Here is a 21,976-nt window from a genome sequence, read left to right on the forward strand (position 1 = left end):
GTAGTTTTATGAAAGAAAGAGTTGCTGAGTGCAGTTGTTGAAATGGTTGTGTTTTTTTTGTTTGTTTTTTCTTCTTGAGGTATTTATTTATTTTGTCTTATCTTTTATTTTCTTTATTAGATATGTGAAATACATGAAATGAGTGAAAGGAGGACAAATCAAAAACCTAATAATCACAAAAACAATTACTCCTTTGTCAGGGATGGTCAGGACAATAACTATCTGCTTCAACTCCAACTTTCTGATCCACTCCGTCAACAAAGCTGTAATTTCTAAAATGTTCAGTGAGAAATATTCTTCTAAATACTCCCAAAAGGCACTGCACAACAATAATATTTTCTGCAGAGTATGCATTGCCTCAAATCCACGCAGGCACATCAATGATGGGTAAAAACAAAATGTATTCTCCAAGTGTACTGTGGAAATTCTTACTAAACATTTCATTGTATAATTTAATTATTAATATTGTTAGTCTGTCTGTATGTGTATATATGTTTATATGTAAAATTCAATAAAAAAAATGTGGGATGGGTTTTATAAACCAGCAGGACCAGCACATGGATGTATACAGACAACAGTATCATTTACTTTTCCTCTACAGGGAACACTTGTTAAATCCCTCCAGTCTACAGCGCCACCTCCTGTCAGTCTGCAGGTGGTTACCAAATATTCATCCATATAAAGTTGTTAATATACTACACATGTACATAACTATACAACACCTCTCTAACTGTACAACACCTCTCTAGGTAGGGGGGGGGGGACAAAGGAGGACGGTCTGCAGGACAGATAATAATGCACACAGTGCACTTTCATAGACTAAGCTACTTTTTTAATTCTGCACACCACCAACAGCTCTACTCTGCACATTTATAGACTGTTTTTTACTGTATTATACCAATAATGCACAGCTTTATTCTGCACTTTAGTCTATTTTTAAAAAAAACTTTCTACCTCAGTTATCATCCCACATTATATTCCATATTTGACATTTCTTAATCCCCTGGTCTCTACTGTATATCTCCTATATTGTATTATTTATTATTCAGCACTATATTACTTTTTGCACTATATTCACATTTTTAATAGTCCTGAGTCACAGTTGTTACCCTGCACTATATTCAGTTTCAACAGTTTTCTTCATCTCAGTGTATTTTTATATCTGCTATATTTTTTTGTACTTTTTACTACTAACTTTTTTACTTCCTTTTTACTAACATGTTTTGCACTATGGAACTGTGATGCTGGAAACTTGAATTTCCCTCAGGATCAATAAAGTTACTATCTATCTATCTCACATACACACACTGCTTGTATTACAATATTTTTTTAGTGTTTATTGATTGATAAAATTTTACTTTTTCAATAATTTCTCATCAAATCAAATGGCATACTCCATGTGGGATAAGGCGTTTTGATAGGGTCCCACAAACTGGCTCTGTCAAAGTCACAGCATATTCAATCACTACACAAATATTCATTTAGGCATGCAAAACAATCAACAGCACAGGTAATGTAATCAAAAATACTCAATAATTCATTAATGTATCTGTACTATGATTGGTAGATCACAATAATGATTTTTGGATGTACAGAGAAAACAAGATATCATCAGACAAAACTGCAGATTTCACTCCATCCATTCAGTGACAGCACTAATACAAAATGCCCAACAACAAACTAAAGAATACTGTTTTGACAGTAAAATACCAAACAATATACAGTACATTCAACTAGTACTACATTCATTACCGACCCTCGCTGTGTGGTCACAAGTTTGGATTACAGTCAGTGGTGAAATAATCCTAATAATCTTTTACACTTTGTGACACCCACAGTGAGGGATTGCTAAAAAAGCAGCGGTCTTTAATATATTTCAATTTCAAGTGACTGCAATGAAGCAATCAATCAACATGTATCAGTGCTTCTTCTGCATTTCCAACACACTTATAATTGCCCATACATTAAAATTGTTCATATTTCTTAAATATCAAGTTCAATTCTGTTTATGATTACATTAACACAGGTGAAAAAGGTACGACTCATTACTAAAACAAACAAGTTTGTTATTATTTTGTGCAAAAATCTCTCAGTCATATTCATTAATGGACAAACTCAGTTTCAGAGGAAAAGCTAGAGACCAATTATACATAAACACGCAACACAATGACTTTAAAAAACAATATATAAAAACAATCCACAATTCCATTGAATGTGCCTTTGAATTGTAAATACGGAGCAGTGGCACGACCCACCTCAGTACTGACAATCTGAAACTCGATGTAGCCGAGGACTTGTCTCTGTTATTTATGAGAAGTAGAATTTTTTGACTGCATCTGGCACAGATAGGAAATATCTCACAACTTAGATTAGTGTATTATTGCATGTGCTAAGTGAAAGAAATCGGACCTTGAATCATTGTAAAGCTGCCGGTAAATTAAAATCAAACTTCATCTGCTGGTGCTTTAACTAGCACAATACTTAGAACATAATGCAGTAATACTGCAAATTGTCATTTACTTGAAAGCATTACAAAAAAATGCTAAAATAATGCCTTTACATCTGTAAAACTTAAAAAAAAAAAAATTCAAGTCAAAAGCCATTAATTTGTAATGAAATTCAATGTGGCTGAGACTTGCAAATACTAAATTTAAATGGCCATTTTGTCCCATTTTATAGATATAGTTAAAGGTGCTAAATTCAAATTCAGAGCATTAATATAGCAGCAAACAACTATTTTCGATATAGAGGAGTAAAGACTACCCTCTGTGTGTGTTGTAATCCAAGCTTCTCTGTGCTTTGTTTACATAGCCGGGCCGGCCACGCGTGTATGTCAGTGCAAGTGAGTCCCATTGTGGGTGTCCAACTGGCCAGCTAATTGCTGCCGCTCTGCACTGCGCTTATGAGGCGGTTACCGCTGATAACGCCCCCCCGACCGTGGATGTATAAAGAGAACTGGATACAGCGTTTGAGGTGGGCTCCCGTTCATTCCTATTAAAGTTGCTAGCCGCCATCTTAGCCGTCGCAATTTGGAGGCAATCTCTCAATCATAGAATTTTAGATTTAGCACCTTTAAAAAGATTGTGTGGTTATAAATAGCAGTGTGATACCGTGTGTAAAATCTCACACTGTTGTGTGTGTGTACGTGGGTATCTAGCGAGGGAACAAAGAACCTGTAAAGAACACAACTCATAATATATAGCAGATACGGTGTGTGTCTTTTAAGAGTATTTTACGTGATTGAAAATATAGAGGTTTGTGTTACCAGTACAACAACTGGTTCCTCAAACCAGAGCATGACGGAGATCCCTACCGACTGTGAAACACAGTGTGAGAGGAGTTCGGCTGGAATGCATGCGGTAAAAGTGGGTGCACTTTGGGGGAGGGTGCTGGTTTGGCAGGTGAGTCAGGTTGAAGGGTGAGGTAGAGTTTGGCGGGTCACTCGGGCTTAGAAAGGCCATTCCTGTCCAAGAAGTCTTTAAGCTTGGTGGGAAAATCTGTCATAACTCCTGTGGCTCCCAAATCAAATGCCCTCTGGAAGTCCTCCTCGTCGTTCAGCACCCAGACGTACACCTTAAAATCACACATCACACAGCGGAGGGAGTCAGACAAAGATAGAGAATGCTTCTGTACTCTAACAGCACTGTTAGCAGCCACTCTAGCCTATTTTTAAACCTGCAGGAACCGGGAACATTTCCCAGTAACTGCTCTTAACTACGAGCATAACACTGAAACCACTACACCAAACACTCTCAGCATGCAGACTGGCTCAATTTATACTATGGAAAGTTGTTCAGTCATTCCTGGAAGTAAAGACAATACAGGGAAAGTGACTTAATCTTTACAAAAATCTGTATACGTCCCTAGTTGCTCTTAACTATGTCAACACTGGATACGCTTTACAAAAACAGCCTCCTATAACGTTGGAAAAAAAGTCTGCAGCTCAAGTAAAAATGAAAGAAACAGTATGATAAATTGACTTAACGTCTACGTATTCATCCCAAGGTTTTTCTCTTTTATGAGGACTACTATAGAAGCTACATAACAGCAGCTTTACCTGTATCCCCCTGGCAGTTAAATGCTGAAACAGAGCTTTCCTCATCAGCAAACTGCAAGAGAAAAAGAAATACTCATCTGCAGGAAGAAACTGCAAGTACAGCAAAGCTAGAGAGATGTGTAGTTGCACAACTGTAAAGGTTTTGCATTAATCATGGTCACACGGTAACGTATGTGTGTATTATTTTGTTATCAGAATTCTTCCTAGTTCAACAAAGTATTATGGAGTCAGATCAGTCTCAGTATTAATGAATGCACACAGAAGGATTCACAAATGTATTTTGTGATTTGTATATAAATGACTCTCTCCACAAAAATATTTTTCAATGAACACAAAAACAGTTATCGCTGTATATAAATGCAGAAACATCCAAATATAAAATAAATACGGTTCACAAATATACATCTGACACATGCACAAATATTTCTTGTTTTAAATACATGTAATATAAATCCACAAATATATGTATTTAAAAGTATTTGCATTTGAATGTTGATACATTTATATACAAACTGCTGAACCTCCATTTACAAACTGCTTGTCATGTGTGAAGTTCACTGCATTCGTGTGTGGGTTTTTGAGACGGATCTGACTCCATAAAGTATCATCACTTCTCCAAAACACAAATAAAAATTGTTCAGAAGAGAGAAATACATAATAGTAGTTACAAATAAAAAACATAGATACAATGAATGAGAATGAAAAAGCCCAGATATAGGTATACAGATTTAAAGTAGTGAGTTACAAACTCTCACAGATTTCAGCCACTCTGGCATTAAAATAAAGAAGACAGACGGATTTCAGATATTCAGACAAATTAGTGACTTACGTGTCTGCAAGCCAGGCGATCACTCGCTGACTCCGAGTTAATCTGCTGGGATCTCTTAGTCTGAAAAATCACACAGAAAAAAAAGTGTCAGAATGTTACATTAAACTGATGTAGTTGCCGCAGTCAGACTTCTCGTAGGTGGAAGGAAATTGTTATATTCAATCAATGCTCTTTCACTTTTGCAGTACAGGCTATTTGAGGTGCAAAATGATGATATACAGCTAAATTTTCACTGGTCAAATACAGCCCACAGAAGCTGAAATACATTCTAGGAAATTAAGGAAATCATTAACTAAAGTAGACGTGCACATGCACACAACAACTCTTAATCACATAATAACTTGTCGGGCACATTATACAGAACAGATTGATGATACATGTATGTACAGTAAAGCTGTAAGAGTGTTTGAGGGGGGAGATTTGTATGAATGCAACTTTTTTTAGTGCAACATAAATACTTTAGTGGCCTTAAAGGAAATCACTTAATCCTTAATGAATGTCCGGCATGTATAATCTGCTCTTTGACCTTGATCCTTATGATCCACTATCTCACATAGGCAAAGGGTGTGCATGTTTTTTATTGTTTTAATTACTTCATTAGTGAGTGACAAACGGCATTGTGGCCCAGATCACAGAGACAGAAAGGACACAACCAGGGACCGCTAGCAGTGTTTAAAAACCAAACATTAAGAGTACATTTAATCAAAGAAAACACAGTAAAGTAAGTGAGTAACTTTTGGAAATCAACATCAAGGAGGAAATAATTAATGATTTCATACAAACAAGTGCAAGGTCCACTAACTGGAAAGTTTTCAGAGCTTTTAGCCAAATCTCTTGGCCTTCATCAGCAGATAGAGTTGGCTCATACAGCTTAGCATGAACCCCCCTGTCTCTGTTCAAGGTTTGCCCCTGGTGTCTGATGTGATGATGTGTCTATCTGCTGATGAAGGCTACAAGATATGGCTGAAAGGTCAGGGAATGTCCCAGTATAGACCTTGTGCTAAAATTTTTTGTCAAACAGCTGTTTCCAGGGACCATAATGAGGGGAAGCACCGAGAGACAGAAAGCAATTGAGACTTGGAGGTAAGCGAAATGCAATGTTTGGTGGTACGTAAGTCGGAGTTTAGTGTTTACTACTGTTGCCAGGCAGCCTACTTTCATATCCGATGACACCTGTTGACTTCTTGCTTATCCAAGGAATATTTTGTCTGCACGCCTCCTGGCGTTTCGGAGCATATTGCAACGAACAACGTGCTGAGCATAAATGCCTCTGTGCATGCTCGTAGTGCGTGCGCCATCTACGGAGGCCCGCGTCACGGTGTCTCGCGCAAGCATAATCAAAGCTTAACACTGTTACCTCTGTTAGTGTTTCCTTTGTTTTCACTGTTAGGCATGTTAGCTACGAGTTGCCGGCTCAGCCGTCGCCACGTTGAGAGAAGTGTGGAGGCAATAGTAATGCTCCCAATCTTGCATTTAGCATCTTTAATGAGCTGCAGGTAAAAGCGTTAGTAAAAGTGATAAAAGTAAAAGTGTTTCCAACCGTAGTATGAAACCAATAGTACACAAATTGCATACTATTTCCGGTGAAATATTACAGTATGCAACGCTGGACACTACGGCGGCATAAATATCCCACAATGCGCTGCGGTAGTAACGACAATGTTCATAACAGACGTTTGACGGACAGCTCTGCAACATCAATAACGCTTCAATTTAAGTGTAAGTATTTCACTTTGCTAGGCGTAATATATATTTTAAATTTAGACTTTGATTCTCACAAATCATTGTTTTGGTCACGAGGTCAGCACGGGTCACCATGGTTACACGTTTCCAACCGGCAAGGAGGCTCTCAGGAAGTGACGACATAAATTACTGCTCAGTGCGTCCAAACAGATACATACGAGTGTTTATTCACACAAAAGTATACTTGAAGAATAGTACAACTACTGAGTATGTAGCGCATAGTATGCGATTTTGGATGCAGCCAATGACATAAACTGACAGGAAGTAAACATGGACCCAAGCTGTTGCCTAGCAATGCAATTCCAATGAAATGGTCTATACTCTCTGTATCTTACTGACAAACTAGAACTGTAGAGGAATTGTATCTGTGTTGTGTTGTACAACAACCAGTACAGTGTTACTGAAGGTTGAGGCATGCTGACCTCTCCTATAAGCGAATCTCTTTTTTAATTTAATTGCTATTTGTATTTGTATGTGTGTATACCTACTTGGTGATAATAGAGGGCATGGGGATCTCTAGAAACTGCTCTTTGAGGGGAACGAAAGGCAGGAGGCCGGTGTAGAAGAGGCCGATCAGCTGCAACACTTTGGGAAGGCTGAACAACACTGGAATACGCGGGTTCTGCAAAACACAAACAACCAGCATTCATTGTCAATTCCCTGAAATTCAGTCACTACTGGTGATAAGTGACGTCTGAAATTTACTCAACAGTGCAAAACCTACAGTATAAGACAGATTTAGTAGTTGTATTGTAAAGAGCACAGTTCCTGCTTTCTGTGGCACACTATCCATGCCAATATAAGGCGTAATAGATGAAAATAATAATATTACTTACTGGTAGAAAGTGTTTGTTTTAAGGGAGATTGACTCCCTGAATCTGACTGGATTGAAGGTAAAGTGAACTTTGCATTTCATGTAAATGTACCTCTTTGTAACACTTCTTTACAATCTGGTTGCTGGCGTTGCCCCAGACCGTCAGATGCTCTCTGTCGTACTTAACAACCATCTCCGAGACCTGCAAAGTTAGTTTCAGTGTCAGCCTGTTTATGTACACCTTTTGATATACAATTATTGTATTACTTCTTATTTAAGGACAAACAAATACAGCTAAAAATCTGTCAATAGAAACATGACATGGAAAATTGGCAAACAAAGAAAGAGAGAGAAAAACGGAGATAATAGGGTTAAAGTAGCAAAAGCAAAAATAGGAGACACACCCACCTTCTTGATGAGCGTGTCATTGTTGACCTTGATGTCAATGTTGACAGGCGTATTGGGAAATGCATCAAAAACGTCCGTGAGCAGAGGGATGCGTTTGTCTTCTCCCCCCTCGCAGTAACACTCTGCACAATGACAAGGACAAGTCGAAAACACAGTCAGCTTCATATTATACTCAACATGTTGGGTGGGGACACATTGACCCACGTGTATTCATTCAACTGCGGCCAACAGCTTGTAAAATAAAAATATATTATCTGTCAAAAGTAATTGTAATTTTAAAGGGGTGTTGCAGATGAATTGATCCATTGTACTAATGAATTGACAAAGTTTGAATAAACACAATATTTGTTCCTATATACAAACACGCATCACGGATATCTCAGAGGAACAAACTGACTACTGAAGTTGGTGATACGTATCTGTATGTGGGTGGTGTTAGCTTTGCAGTAATTACACCAGTCTTGGCAATGCGATGCTCACCTCTCTGAAAAGTCACACCCAGCTTGCAGAGGTACGGAGGGAGTTCCTGCAAAAGAGCACACGTCAATCAGTGGTGAACAGACAAGAAATACAGCATTATAGTCCAACCCTGTAAGGTCAGGTCGGGATCAGAGGTGTCGTGATGAGTGTGATTAAGGGTGTTCACATTCATAGAAAAGAGACAGGAAGGCAAGGGCAAGGCAAAGCAAGATTAATGTAAAGTACTCTGTGCTTCTTCGTACTACACGGCCAAATAGCAGTGAAACTGAGAACCCAATCTTCAGTTACAAAAATATCAATTTGGTGTCAAATAATTTAAGGCTTCTCAAAAGACCCAGGCTGCATCTAAAAATCACATACTATGCACTACATACTACATAATAGGTGTACTATCGTTCAACATACTTTAGTGTGAACAAACAGTAGTATGTATCTTTTCAGACGCACTGAGCGGTAATTTATGTCGTCACTTCCTGAGAGCCTCCTTGCCGGTTGGAGACGTGTAACCATGGTGACCCGTGCTAACCTTGTCCTTAGTGAGCAGCAATTAATCCACTGACTCAGCAAGAATTTCTGTTGGATTCGATTTGCTTTAATCAGGCAAAAGTTCATCATGTGACCTGTCAGGTGACTTGGTGTGGACCTCACCAGATCGAGGCACATGATCCATCAATGCTGTTACCTCATTTACAGAAGTGTTTACAGAAACAAAGTTGTGTTGAGTTGTTATCTCAAATATTTGTGGACCTCTTGGCTTCTGTTCTCTTTTACATGTTAAGAGGGGCTCATAGAGAAACAGATACCTGGGTGCTAATAGCATCTGCCTGACTTAAATTATCATTAACATTATCCTTTTTTTTAGGTTGCCTAGAAAAGGAAAAGGGACAGCCAAACAATTCATAGAGCTAGAAGGGAGATTGGAAAATCAGTAAAGAGGTAGTTACTTCCCTGACAGATAGCCTATAGAAATGGGATGATAATGCAGAGCAGTAACTCACAGCGTAGGACATGTTGCAGATGTGGGCGTTGATGCCAGAGGCCCTCTGCAAGCTGGCATCATGTGACACCACTACCTGTTCGTCTTTCGTCAGGTGACAGTCCAACTCCAGCATGTCTGTACCAAGATCCACAGCGCTGCGGGGACCAACACACAGTACACATATTGTATTTATCACTATACCTTGGGAGATGTCATTGACCTTTATCACACTCACATTCAACCACAGCAGTATATCATCTGAGGCTTTGACTCGAGTGTGGATGTACGTGCAAAGACAGACAGTGTGGTCTCAAACAAAGCTCAGATGACACAAACTGGCCACAATCACATGAACAAGCACCAGATATGTTTCACACCTACACACAAAGATCAAAGAAAGAGCTTTGTCATTGTGACTAAAGTTTCTACTCACTGCTTGAAAGCTGCCATGGTGTTTTCCAGGTTTTCACCTGCTCCTGCAATAAAAAAAGATAAGTGTTTTCTTTATATTTGCTTTACTGTGGGTGGGACCCACAGCTGGAACATTGCCCTCGGCTGTTCGTCTGATGGCAGCACAGTAATAAATACAGTGCAATATAACCAAAACCATGCAAATAAATCTATAAATCTAAAAACGAAAGTGGCAAATTCTGTGTAAATTGTCATGCACTCTTTTACTTGATGGAGATTTAGAGAGAAAGGGAAAAAAATCAAACATGACAAATGCTGAAATCAGAGTGAGTGTCACCCAGACTTACCTCCACGGTGGGAAATGTGCCTGCTGAGAAAAGTCTCTCGCTTCTTTCGGTGCAAAAGATTCGGGCATTTCATCAGCAGGGCAGAGGTGAGCACGTAGCCCGTTACCGTCGACAGGACATACACAGCAGCACACATCTCCTATCAGTGGGCTGGAAAGAAAAAAAACACAACACACTCAAAGGCGATATTTACAGTGAAGCAGTTAGATTTATTTGTCCCAAACGGGATATTTGTTTCCAAAGCCAGTACACGGAAACATACAGATATACACGTAGCAACACATAGAAACATACAGATCAGATAACACACAAGTAGTTTACAAAATCGTCATGTATGCACTCATTTCATCTCAGCTCACCACAGTGTTAGTGAGGCAAACTGTTCAGGGCTGCAGGGTTTCAATAGACTCACTTTTTCAAATTAATTAATCACTAAATAAAATACCAAAAATGAGAAATGGCCAAAGTGAAGTCTTAAAGGTCCCATATCATGCTCATTTTCAGGTTCATACTTGTATTTTGTGTTTCTACTAGAACATGTTTACATGCTGTAATGTTCAAAAAAAACTTTATTTTACTCATACTGTCGGCCTGAATATGCCTGTATTTACCCTCTGTCTGAAACGCTCCGTTTTAGTGCATTTGACGGAATAGCGACGGAATTGAAACCGGATTGTGTTGCTAGGCAACAGCTTGGATCCATGTGTACTGCCTGTCAGCTGATGTCATTCACGTACACTGCAACCAGTAATAAACTGGGACACATTTAGAATGTTTATGTTTAAAACTGCATAAAGGATCTAAATATTGTATATTTGTGACATCACAAATGGACAGAAATCCTGACAGCTTGTTTCAAATGCAGAGTTTCTGAATACGGGCTGTGTGTATTTCCCTGTGGATTGAGTGTTTCGATACTTTCACAGTATTTATATAGGACTTAAGCCTCCTTTATAATATTTTAAGGTTCTTACCTGACAGCCAAAACCCCCAAAGTATTACATTTATATTGATATAAATGAATAATGACATCTTTGCAAGTGAGGAGCTGTACCCAGAATAATTCATACGTTAAAAATTATGGAAAATTATTTACCCATTATCAAAATTCCAGTCAATTATTTGTGTCAACCAAGCATATAAGCTCTGTGTGAGGTACATGACTAGTTTGTGCCTTTCAAGTATCAGATTTCTGTCACAAATTTAGGCTTTGTGATTAATAATAATTAATACATTTACACAATTATGCTCACTAAAGAGTAACTAATCCAGCCATCACAGGGGACAGAAAGCCACAGACACCACATTTCATCTGCTCAAAATATTTAAGATTTTAAATTTGATCTTTTATTATTATTATTATTTATTATTATTATATTGTTATATTGTTATTATTATCATTATTATTGTTATTATTTGATCTCTCATCTTATTTTATGTTTCATCTGTTTACATTTAGATAATATATTAACTAGACAACATTAAGGACATCCTTTCTCATTAACAACACAGTTGCAATAAAGTTAATAACCAGCTTATAGATGATATTGGGTATTAGCTCATTAGGCTAACGTTAGCTGAGCTGGGATCAGACTCTCAAGATGAAATCTTACCTTTGTCATCAAATAGTTGTGTTTTTCTGTCCTTCTTTCTTTGTGTTGACTAACCTCTATAGTCCCAGTAGGAGTTAGTTTGTGTCCAGGAAGCTGTGCAGCAAAGCTACTTATGTAGTATGAAGGTATACAGATGAATCTGACCTCTCCTCTCCTCTGCACCACAAACACACACGCGCAGACACACAGCTGACTCTCTCTGGTCACAACACTCACCGGCCGCTGTCAGCTCAATGCGCATGCGCGAAACTGAGTTCTCCCTCACTTCCGCCCGAATATTCCAGAATAAAAGCCACATTTATTTTTTTCCAAAAAAAAGTTAGTTTTTCTTAAACTGGTAGATGTGATGATGCATCACAGGTCAGCAGAAGTATATAGCAACAGTAGTATTTTGACATTGAAAAAATAAAAGACACAGAATAGGATGATGACTGAATTGTGCACAGATTTCTTTTAATTGATTATATGTATATGTGTTTTTGTATGTGTACATACTGCGTGTGCGTATATGTGTATGTATGTATATATGTATATATATATATGTATATATAAATAGATTTTATTTAATTTTATTGTTTTTAATTTTTTTTTTTTTTACTCGTGTATATTCTTTTTACTTATTTATCTATTTTTTGTATATAATATGTTTTTCCTGTATCTATACTGGCTTATTTTATATTAATATTAGGTTTGTTAGGTTTCTTTGTACCGAGAATGTTACTATTGGGGACGTTTGTGAATGTTTGTTCTGTTGTTTCAAAATGAACAAAAAAACAATAAATATAATATTGGAAAAAAAAAATTAGTTGACACTTTTTATTTGTTAATTTGTCAGTCCAACAATAGAAAATATAGTTGAAATGACAGCTTCCTCAAAATTAGATATAGAAAAATGGCTCATATGTTACACACATGTACTTGCGGCATATAGCCTACCTGTACCTAAACCTGTGTAGATATAGATTCAGTATAGGCTATAGTTATCCTCAATACACATGTATACAACTCAAATTTAGCAGTTTGTCTACCAATAGAAGAAAATGTAGGCTACAGTACTTGACTTGCACTAACCATGGTCAGCAACAGGGCACCATCATTATATATGCTGTATGTAGTGTTCTGTTTTTGTTTTTGTTTAGTTTCTAGCCTAAATTTAAATCTAAGATTTCTAAAATTTTAGCTATTCATGTTTTTGAAATGTCATTTCGTATCTACCCTACCTCTTGAGTGTCATATCCTTTGTGATTTATTTGACTCTATATATCTATTATCTACATACCTATCTATCTATCTTACAAAACGTCACACAAATCATAAATGCAACAACTTATTATTAAATGTTACAACATACAGTGTTACTTATTTTGACTTTGACTTAAATGTGTTTAATTGTTTTTACATGTTTAATTATAGGGGAATTGTAGTGTCAAGACAATACAGTCTTATTATATGTGCAGGTTTTACAATTAAAAAGAACACATGGCATTTTCTTATCAAACTATTTAAATGTCGTAATTAAAAAAATATATTATTGTTTCCGCCAATTTGTCATTTGTGCTATCAAATTACAACAAACAAAACATTTCCCCTCGACATCAGTCTCTATGGTAAAGTGAGTTTATCACTGATTTAATCCTTTCATCCACCAGATGTTGCTAATGTGCAGCTGTGTAAGTGACAAACTAAATATGCTGGTTGAACCATAGCAAATGTAAAAAAAAATATATATATATAGACCTCTCTTTGCATTGTGTATAATATAGTCAACAATAATAACCTATCGTCTTTGGCTCTGTGATTGATAACTGAACAATGTGATAACCAGAGAATTTCCACAGAACAATGTCCATTTCAAAATCCAGTCAAAGTTCACTTTATGCAATAAACCGTCCAGATTCACACCCTGAAGACATAGCATTATGTGCAAGTCATTTCTTGGTGGTTAAACAATTATAGAGCTCTACTGGGTATTACTTTCAGTGGGTCTGTGTCTGCTGTCAGTGAAAGATAAAGTGTTCACAAAATGTCTCAAGGTTTAAGAGTCGTTCTGGAGGAGTGGAAATGTCTGGAAGGAGAGTATCAACAACTTCAGGTAAGAAACGAACCAAAATCAGCCGACAATGACAGATAAATCATGATTAACACGCTGTTTGCTTGCTGTTGTGTTACTCAAACCACATGATGAAATGGGTTTTTTTTTTTTAAACTTGTAAAACTGTCATTCTGTATGTCAGTAATACTTAGTTTCATGTCAAATATCTTGTGCTCCAGATTGTAATCTACCATATTCCTTGTAATCTATATTTTCCTTAGTTGTCGATTTAACCCCCATGCTCTCCTCATCCAGGAGACACACAGAATGTACTTAGAGAAACTGGATGAAATTTCCAAACTACAAAAAAAGTGCTCCTCCTCCATTTCCAGTCAGCGCATGAAGCTGAAGGATGTGTCCCACCTAGTGAAGAAGTAAGTTTACACACACACAAACAAATTTGCATGGACACATACTTATCATAGTAACACATACAGATTGACACAGTACATCCGGTCATTCACACACACACATATATGTACACAGGGTGAAAGAAAGGCTTACTGATATGAACAAAGTGGACTCCTCTCAGTTCAACAACCACAATAAAACAAACATGTCACGTTGTGTTAATGATACAGACCTATCTTATGCTCTTATATCATCAATCAGATGCAGCAGAGAACCCTCAGAAGAAGATGCAAAGACCTTGGATGCAATAAATGAGAAGATAAAGACGCGACCAAATGCTTTCTCTGAGATGGAAGCTTTCCTTCCCAACAAAAACGGGTGATGACTTCTATTTAAAAACACAAGTTGATGCCATTGCTCTGATTGAAATACATAAAAACAGTTTAAGGCAAAACATTGTTTTTCGTGCATTGATCAATTTTGGGCTATTTTGCTTCCATAACATGTCTTCTTTCAGACTAGTAGAAAGGAAACATCCAACATTCATATTTAGGTGTTTATTTTACTACTTTATCTATTTGTGTCTGTAGATTTCTCCTAATTTCACCAAAAGTCAGTATTAGATAATGCCTCATTTTTATATTTAAACATACAATTTTAGAAAACTTGTATTACAAAAAAAAATATTTCTTAATGTAAGTAATCAACAGGGGAAGTTTCATGGTGATATCTATTAGTTAAAATTGTGAACCCTAGTATCTTGCAAACTATATGGAATTTTACCATCCATATCTTTAAAGGCCATTTTCTCAAAATGAAGTTTTTCTCAAACTCAGAGCCAGAAATCTCCACTTCAGTAACACTTACGTACACCAAACTACAATATTTTCTGATTTATGGAGTGACAAAAAGAGATATCCCAAATCACCTCTGTAAAAACCTTTGACTCTCATATGTCAATAAAATGAAACAAGAATTTTGAACCTGGCTTCACCCATTGTTCAGATTTTTGTTCTGGAAATTTGATTAGATAATGCCTCATTTGCATATTTAAACATGACACATTTTTAGAAAACTTGTAATACAAAAAATAATTGCCTTAATGTCAGTAATCAACTGGGGAAGTTTCATGGTGATATCTGCAGTATTAATTGTTTTTTTTTTACCCTATTCACCTGGGTTGTCTCCCCTTAATAATATTTATTACCTTAAAGTTACATAAGAAAAACAATATGATTGTTTCATATTTCAGGTTGTACCTCAGTCTGGTTCTTGGAAATGTGAATGTCACTCTTCTCAGCAAGCAGTCAAAGTAAGCAACAACCATCAAAGCCAACACACAACCTGAAATTAACCTTTAAATGAATATTGAAAAGATTCCTTATTTCCTTGTACTGTGTATTGAGACCTGAATTTGTCACATCCTTGTCAGATTTGCCTACAAAGACGAATACGAGAAGTTCAAGCTGTACCTCACAGTCCTCCTGCTGCTCTTCTCCTTCATCTGCTATTTCTTTGTGGGCTACAGGTGAGCATCATCACATCACTGCTGCTCCATCTTCATTCATCAGCTACAATCAGTTTATTACATGGACACTGCATGTACTGTGTGTGTGTCTAAATGTCTTATGTCCCTGACTTTAGATTTCTGGATGCAATCTTCAACTTCCTGCTGGTGTGGTACTATTGTACATTAACCCTCAGGGAAAGTATCCTCATCGCCAACGGCTCCAGGTCAGCCCACCACCCTTCCAACCAGCCTATACCAAACATAATGAAACATAAATGTCATGATCTCATAAATAAAATACATTGGTAGCTCTCTGACCTTTCACTTTTTTTACATTATTAAAAGGGGGTGTAAGAAAATATTGATACACTTGAGTATTGTGATATTATGTTTTGTGATACTGTCTCGATTCTCAATATATTGAACCATAACTCCAGTATCATGATACGTATCCTATCGCCAGATTCTTGCCTAATTAGTCATTATTGCTCAAGCAAATATCCTTCTTTAAGCAAGTAAGTGTAAAAACATACAATCTAAATATCTAATAAAATGTATCTTGCATCATAGAATCAAAGGCTGGTGGGTTTTTCATCACTACGTCTCAGCGTTTTTGTCCGGTGTAATGCTGACATGGTGAGTAGAGGAAGATAAAAACAGATTAAGAAACAATGAAACTCTATCTTAACACATTCAGAAAATGTAATTCATACAATGCTTGCCATTGATTCTTACCCACACATATTTTTGTTCTGGTAGAGAAGCATAATCCATTAAATAAACATTTCCTCCCTTTCACTTTCACCCATAAGGCCAGACGGGAACCTGTACAAGATATTCAGGAACCAGTTCCTTGCCTACTCATTGTATCAAAGTAAGGTCAAAATACTTGAAATGCATTTATGGTTCAGACTTTTTACTAAATCAAATCAAAGCCTGATCCGAGTTTCTTTTGTCACAGGTTTTGTTCAGTGCCTGCAGTGCTATTATCAGAGCGGATGTCTGTACAGGCTGCGAGCCCTGGGAGAAAGACACAACATGGATCTGACCGTGGGTGAGATATACTGTGGCACGCCAAGGACACACTCAGCCAGGCATATCGTAAAATACTTTGGTGACGTTTTGAGAGACAATTTTGCTCCATTAGGCATTTCTGGGACTCCTCCTTGTCACTGTTGTAATAAACACATGTGGAAGTTGAAAGAAAAAAAAATGTAATTCTTCTTTTTTTTTCAGAGGGATTTCAGTCGTGGATGTGGAAAGGGCTGACGTTTCTGTTGCCGTTCCTGTTTTTTGGTCATGTGAGTACAGGCTGTGACGCTGAGATCTTCACAACATCCTCTAACTATTGCTTAAAAATTTTGCTTTGTCATGGTTTAGACTGGATGACAAAAATGCTGATGTCATTCTAGACTTAATATAATTCTGTGCATTTAGGCATGATTTGAGACAATGTTTAATTTTTTGGTGATCCGAATAACAGTTTAAAGGTGCAGTGTGTAGGATTTGGTGACATCTAGTGGTGTGGTTGCAAATTGCAACCCGTACCCATCCGCTCACTCCTTCCTTTCCAATGTAACCCCCGAGTGCAAAACCGTGGTAACGCCGTTCGCCTCGCTCAGAGGCCATCCTTACTATAATAACACTTCTTTAGGAGCAACAGAGGTCAGACGGTGGCTGGCGGTACCACGGTTTTATACTCTGCAGCTCACGTTACCGCAGTTTCACAAGCGTGTCGGAGAACTACGGCGGCCTTCAGGTAACGTAAAAAGTGCCCTCTCTAGAGTCAGTGTTCGGTTTGTCCGTTCTGGGCTACTATAGAAACATGGCGGAGCACCATGGCCAACACGTTCTCATCCCAACTCGTCACATACCGCCGCTTTGTCACGCCCCTTGGCGTCACTTTAGGATTAGGCAACAAAACCCCTATAGTTAGGTCTAGGAAATAAATACATGGTGGGGCTTAAAACTACTACTTTTGTACAGTGAAAATGACACTGAACATTGTGAATACAGGACACGAACCAACAGCTGATTGTAACGTGACGCACAGGACACGAACAGCGATCTCCTGGATGAAGTGGTTGTCCACCTTCTCTTCCACCCGCCCGGTGTGTGTCTTAGCCCTTTAAACTAAGTCACTACACTCCCGGCGCACTTTCTCGGAGCGTTATTGTTGCCGCGGATGGGTTTACATTGTAGTTAATGGAACGCCCGGTGCCTTGTGCGGCGGTATTGAATGCCGATTGGCGTGAAACGCCTTGGTATTTGAAGCCCTGGGAATGAGAACGGGCTAACACGGTGGACTCTGTAAAGAGGACCCGCTCCGTAGGGATCATTCAAAGCTAACAAAAACACAATTCATAGTTTCAGGTGATTATACACTAATGAAGACATAGTTATGAATATTATATTCCATTTCTGCTAATAGATCCCCCGAAACGTTACACACTGATCCTTTAAGCTTTAGCGTGTCTTTGTTTGCACAGCTGCAAACTATATAATTCACTTTATACATGACAAATCCTCATGTTTTGTCTTCTAGTTCTGGCAGCTCTTCAACAGCCTCTCTCTCTTCAGAATGGCTCAGCTACCGGACTGTAAAGAATGGCAGGTCAGTGCTTTCATTATTTCACCCTGTTTCTTCTTTTATAACATTAAAGATGTGTAGTAAATATTCATCTATCATCTACCCTGCATTAACACTTCTTATCTGCATGGCTAGAACTGTGTGTTCACAATTTCTCTAAGATACTACTGACAGCCTCGTGTTACATTACCCGCCATATATTAAGAAAATGATGATGAATTGAATCTCTTATGCTTACTCACGTCTTGTTCTCCATGTTCCACATGATGCCAGGTCATGATGTGCGGTCTCTGCTTCCTCATTCTGTTCATGGGAAACTTCTTCACCACCGTTGCTGTGGTCCGCCACAAGGTCAAGAGCAGGAATCAGAAACCAAAGAGTCTGTGATACATACTATAATAATAAAAATCACACACACACAACATGTCTACAAAATATTGTCCCACATGCTCCTCTCCAAATTTAAAGCTCACATCATCATTATTGCCATCATTGATATTATTTGCTGTGTTATTATGCTATCAAATAATTATAAATCATGGCTATCATTACAAAACATGTGTCGTAGATGTAAGGTTTCATGTCTAATCAATCATCATTAAAGGTTGAATTATGCTCCACAATACCTCCATGTTCTTATCTTTGTATAATTAGTAAAATGACTAGGAAAAGACAAACAATGAATAAAAGCTCTCTCCAATAAAGAATTTCCTTTTACTATACTAGCCTCTGTGAAGCTTTTTTTTGCATAGTTTGTGCTTGTGCATACATGTGTCTGAATATGTTTGATTGCAGCCTTTTTAAATTGAACGTTTAAATTTGGAGTTTCCCTGCAGGGATTAAAGAGGTACTCTCATTATGTTACATTGGGCAAATGTTTTCCTCCCTGTGTTGTAACAGGCTACATAACTGAAGATATAACCAACAGTACATTCGCTCATGTATTGTATTTAAATACAATTTTAAAGTACTTGTACAACATTACTTGAATATTTCCATTTGCTGTTACTTTACACTTTACACGCGCGCTCACTCCACACTGCAGAAAAGTTAGTAGCTCTGAGAATATCTAGTGAACGTGTTAACAAGCATTTCTGAAAGTTACAAATAGTCCCTTTAAGAAAAGTAAAATTAAGTATTCTTGCCTTATAGGCCTACAGAAATAATTCTTGGCTTGTAGTTGTGCTTACTTTTTGATAGAGTAATCTATTAAAATGTGTGAGAGTTTGTAAAAGTATGTTTTGATGTGACTTTACTTCAATTCATCAAGTTTTTGGATTATCCGTTAACCGTAGAGGCATGCGAGAAAAACACATTAAATCTCATCACAAATCATCAAGTCGAATAGCAAACGGAGTAAGCATCTTTATGTAATACATAAATCATTGGCTAAGTACTATAAGTTAAAGTATACAAAGTGTACTGTCGTGAACTAAAAAACAGAGATGCTCACAAGTCATATTTTGCAAGTTTCAAGTCTGAACTTTTACTTAAAACTTTGAATGCATGTCCTTTACTTATAAAAGAGTTCTTGTTTTTGGCATAGCTACTTTTACTTAAATAATCTAAATACTTCTTCCACTCTGAGAGTGCAGGCAGAAAACCCTCACAGGTTGTTGGGCAATGTACCACGTGCCCTTGGCATTGTGAAAAAAACAAAAAAAAACACCCTTTTTAGGATTCAAGATTCAAGATTCAAGATGTTTATTGTCACGCCGGTTATACAAGTACAATCTTGTGAAATGCTTTTTGCTGGGAAGCTCCATTAAAAATAAAAAGTTATATTACAATTATAAAAGGAAATACTTTGTACAAGGGCATATTAAGAACATATACATATCAGGAAGTATGAATGTACATATATAAGAAATACTGTGCACAAGACATATTAAGAACATATACATAAAGAACATATACAGTATATACAGTATACGACAAGGGTTCTCAACCTTTTGTAACCCGAGGCCCCTCCGCTTGTTAAAAAATGTTCCCTTTCCAAATAAATGACAAACTGGGCTATAAAAATGTGTTACGCCACTGTCAGGTGTAATGACCCACATTACACCTGACTTAACCTCACCCATCACTGCCTGCCATTATGAATCCAAAGTATTCATGATCATATTTCCTCTCCACACACTTTTACTGCCTTCAACAATTGCTTGATTTTGTGTCACCGCATCTGTGACATATATGTCTGTAAAGGGGAGACTCGTGGGTACCCATAGAACCTATTTTCATTCACATATCTTGAGGTCAGAGGTCAAGGGACCCATTTGAAAATGGCCATGGCAGTTTTTCCTCACCAAAAATCAGCGTAAGTTTGGAGCATTATTTAACCTCCTTCCCGACAAGCTAGTATGACATGGTTGGTACCGACGGGTTCCTTAGGTTTTTATAGTTTCATATGATGCCAGTATCTTTATTCTAGCTTTATAAGTGAGCCCGCAATAACCTCTGAAATACAGAATAGCGGTTAATCTAACCATTTTGCAGCACCTTCTCGGCCCATTAGGTGTCTCTCTGAGGCCCACCAGTGGGCCGCGGCCCAGTGGTTGAGAATCCCTGGTATTATATGATTGAGGTACTTTTTGTGTGAGAAGGTGTCGTATGAATTATCTATTTAGAAGTCTGAGGAGGACACTTTTTGATGAGTCTGCAATTTCAGTCTGTCAGGGATACACACACAAACACACTGTGCTGGTTGGATTTACATAACCATGACCTTTGTCCTGCTGCATCCATGGAAGCATGGGCTGCACCTCCACGGTGGGTTACATACACTGGTCACATACACTGTGATATTAGGTAATGCCTCTGTGGACGGTACCAAATTGAGACACGTGCTCGCATGAAATAAACACATAAAAAAACTCTATTTGAGCACACAATTCAAACAGAAACGTACTTTTAAAAAAGACAAACATATGTAGTTTATGAATTTATGTAACTATGTCTTGATTAATGTTTATTTTGGCGTTGAAAGTGCAGGAATCCACCCCCGCTAGGACGTGAGTTGGTATCGTCCTCCATGGCGGAGAGATTCCCTTCCGTGTTGAGTTGACAGTGTGAAGCGAGTCTGACACAAAGAGGGGAGGTGAAAAGGTAAGAACAACCACTAATAACTCACATTTATAATGTTTTACATCTGTGGCAGTCTGCGGGGATTACACAGAAGCTGTATTAGCATCACATTGAAGCTAGAAACTTTAAATACAGGTGATATTTGTCAGTGAAAACATGTTATTAGAAGCCTCCAAAGTGAGGCGAACTTAAGGAACAAGTCGTGTCCTAGGCAATAGCCAGGGCCTTAAATCCTCTCCCGCTGGCTATCTTTACTTAACTTCATCCTTTTATTTTAGATTTTCTCATTAAAACTAGTGAAACTTGGAGGTCTTCATTACACGTGTAGCTTCCATACAGACTGTGGGAAACCCGGTGCCGCTACTCTTCTAGTGTTGCATAATTGTTTGCTTAAAGGCAGAAGAGCCAAGAAGGATGAACTCTTGTAAACCTGGTCCCATGGCTGGTTTCACTGGTAGTTCAAACCCGAGAAGCTTCTTTCACTTGACTTGATTGGCGACTAACCGAAGTCCCACATGACTTTGAATAGACCATGTGTTGGCTTACAGTATATACAGTGTCTATTACCAAGAAACCTCTTCTCTTTATCAAGAATAGGCACTTCTTTTATGGACATTTTTGTGTGTGAAATCAGTAATAAATTGTCAAAATAATTAGTAAAAGTTGCC

General features: G+C 37.7%; 3 protein-coding genes across 4 annotated transcripts in view; 2 read left to right on the top strand and 1 right to left on the bottom strand.

Moving 5' to 3' along the window:
* Positions 1-1,311: 1,311 nt before the first annotated feature.
* Positions 1,312-11,882, bottom strand: gdpd1 (glycerophosphodiester phosphodiesterase domain containing 1). Of its 2 annotated transcripts, none has more exons than XM_074641794.1 (11): positions 11,736-11,882; positions 10,069-10,218; positions 9,744-9,786; positions 9,330-9,465; positions 8,332-8,377; positions 7,852-7,973; positions 7,556-7,645; positions 7,118-7,251; positions 4,887-4,946; positions 4,058-4,109; positions 1,312-3,573 (listed from the first exon to the last, which is right to left on the bottom strand). In XM_074641794.1, the coding sequence occupies exons 2-11, from the start codon at positions 10,202-10,204 to the stop codon at positions 3,439-3,441; spliced, it is 954 nt and encodes a 317-aa protein (XP_074497895.1). In that variant the 5' UTR covers positions 10,205-10,218; positions 11,736-11,882; the 3' UTR covers positions 1,312-3,438. The 2 variants fall into 2 exon arrangements, with proteins under 2 accessions (XP_074497895.1, XP_074497894.1); XM_074641793.1 differs by having other exon boundaries at positions 11,682-11,881.
* Positions 11,883-13,590: 1,708 nt separating this feature from the next.
* On the top strand, positions 13,591-18,946 carry tmem120ab (transmembrane protein 120Ab). Its single transcript, XM_074641792.1, has 12 exons — positions 13,591-13,773; positions 14,029-14,147; positions 14,386-14,502; positions 15,377-15,436; positions 15,557-15,652; positions 15,769-15,858; positions 16,205-16,270; positions 16,447-16,508; positions 16,596-16,688; positions 16,871-16,935; positions 18,180-18,248; positions 18,498-18,946. The coding sequence occupies exons 1-12, from the start codon at positions 13,705-13,707 to the stop codon at positions 18,609-18,611; spliced, it is 1,020 nt and encodes a 339-aa protein (XP_074497893.1). The 5' UTR covers positions 13,591-13,704; the 3' UTR covers positions 18,612-18,946.
* Positions 18,947-21,190: 2,244 nt separating this feature from the next.
* Positions 21,191-21,976, top strand: part of porb (P450 (cytochrome) oxidoreductase b) — a 30,978-nt gene continuing 30,192 nt past the window's right edge. Inside the window, exon 1 of the mRNA XM_074641790.1 lies at positions 21,191-21,329. The gene's annotated coding sequence lies outside the window, so the exon portion shown is untranslated. The remainder of the gene's footprint in view (positions 21,330-21,976) is intronic.

The sequence above is a fragment of the Sebastes fasciatus genome, chromosome 7 (assembly GCF_043250625.1).
Source record: "Sebastes fasciatus isolate fSebFas1 chromosome 7, fSebFas1.pri, whole genome shotgun sequence".
Taxonomy (NCBI): domain Eukaryota; kingdom Metazoa; phylum Chordata; class Actinopteri; order Perciformes; family Sebastidae; genus Sebastes; species Sebastes fasciatus.

What these genes read in the sequence shown, in the direction of transcription:
- gdpd1 (XM_074641794.1), bottom strand. Translation starts at nt 10,204, where the DNA reads ATGTGTGCTGCTGTGTATGTCCTGTCGACGGTAACGGGCTACGTGCTC. An exon ending in GCACATTTCCCACCGTGGAG is followed by an intron (nt 9,787 to 10,068) that starts GTAAGTCTGGGT and finishes TTTTTATTGCAG; the next exon opens with GAGCAGGTGAAAACCTGGAA. An exon ending in ATGACACGCTCATCAAGAAG is followed by an intron (nt 7,646 to 7,851) that starts GTGGGTGTGTCT and finishes CTAACTTTGCAG; the next exon opens with GTCTCGGAGATGGTTGTTAA.
- tmem120ab (XM_074641792.1), top strand. Translation starts at nt 13,705, where the DNA reads ATGTCTCAAGGTTTAAGAGTCGTTCTGGAGGAGTGGAAATGTCTGGAA. An exon ending in TGCCTACTCATTGTATCAAA is followed by an intron (nt 16,509 to 16,595) that starts GTAAGGTCAAAA and finishes CTTTTGTCACAG; the next exon opens with GTTTTGTTCAGTGCCTGCAG. An exon ending in CGGACTGTAAAGAATGGCAG is followed by an intron (nt 18,249 to 18,497) that starts GTCAGTGCTTTC and finishes ACATGATGCCAG; the next exon opens with GTCATGATGTGCGGTCTCTG.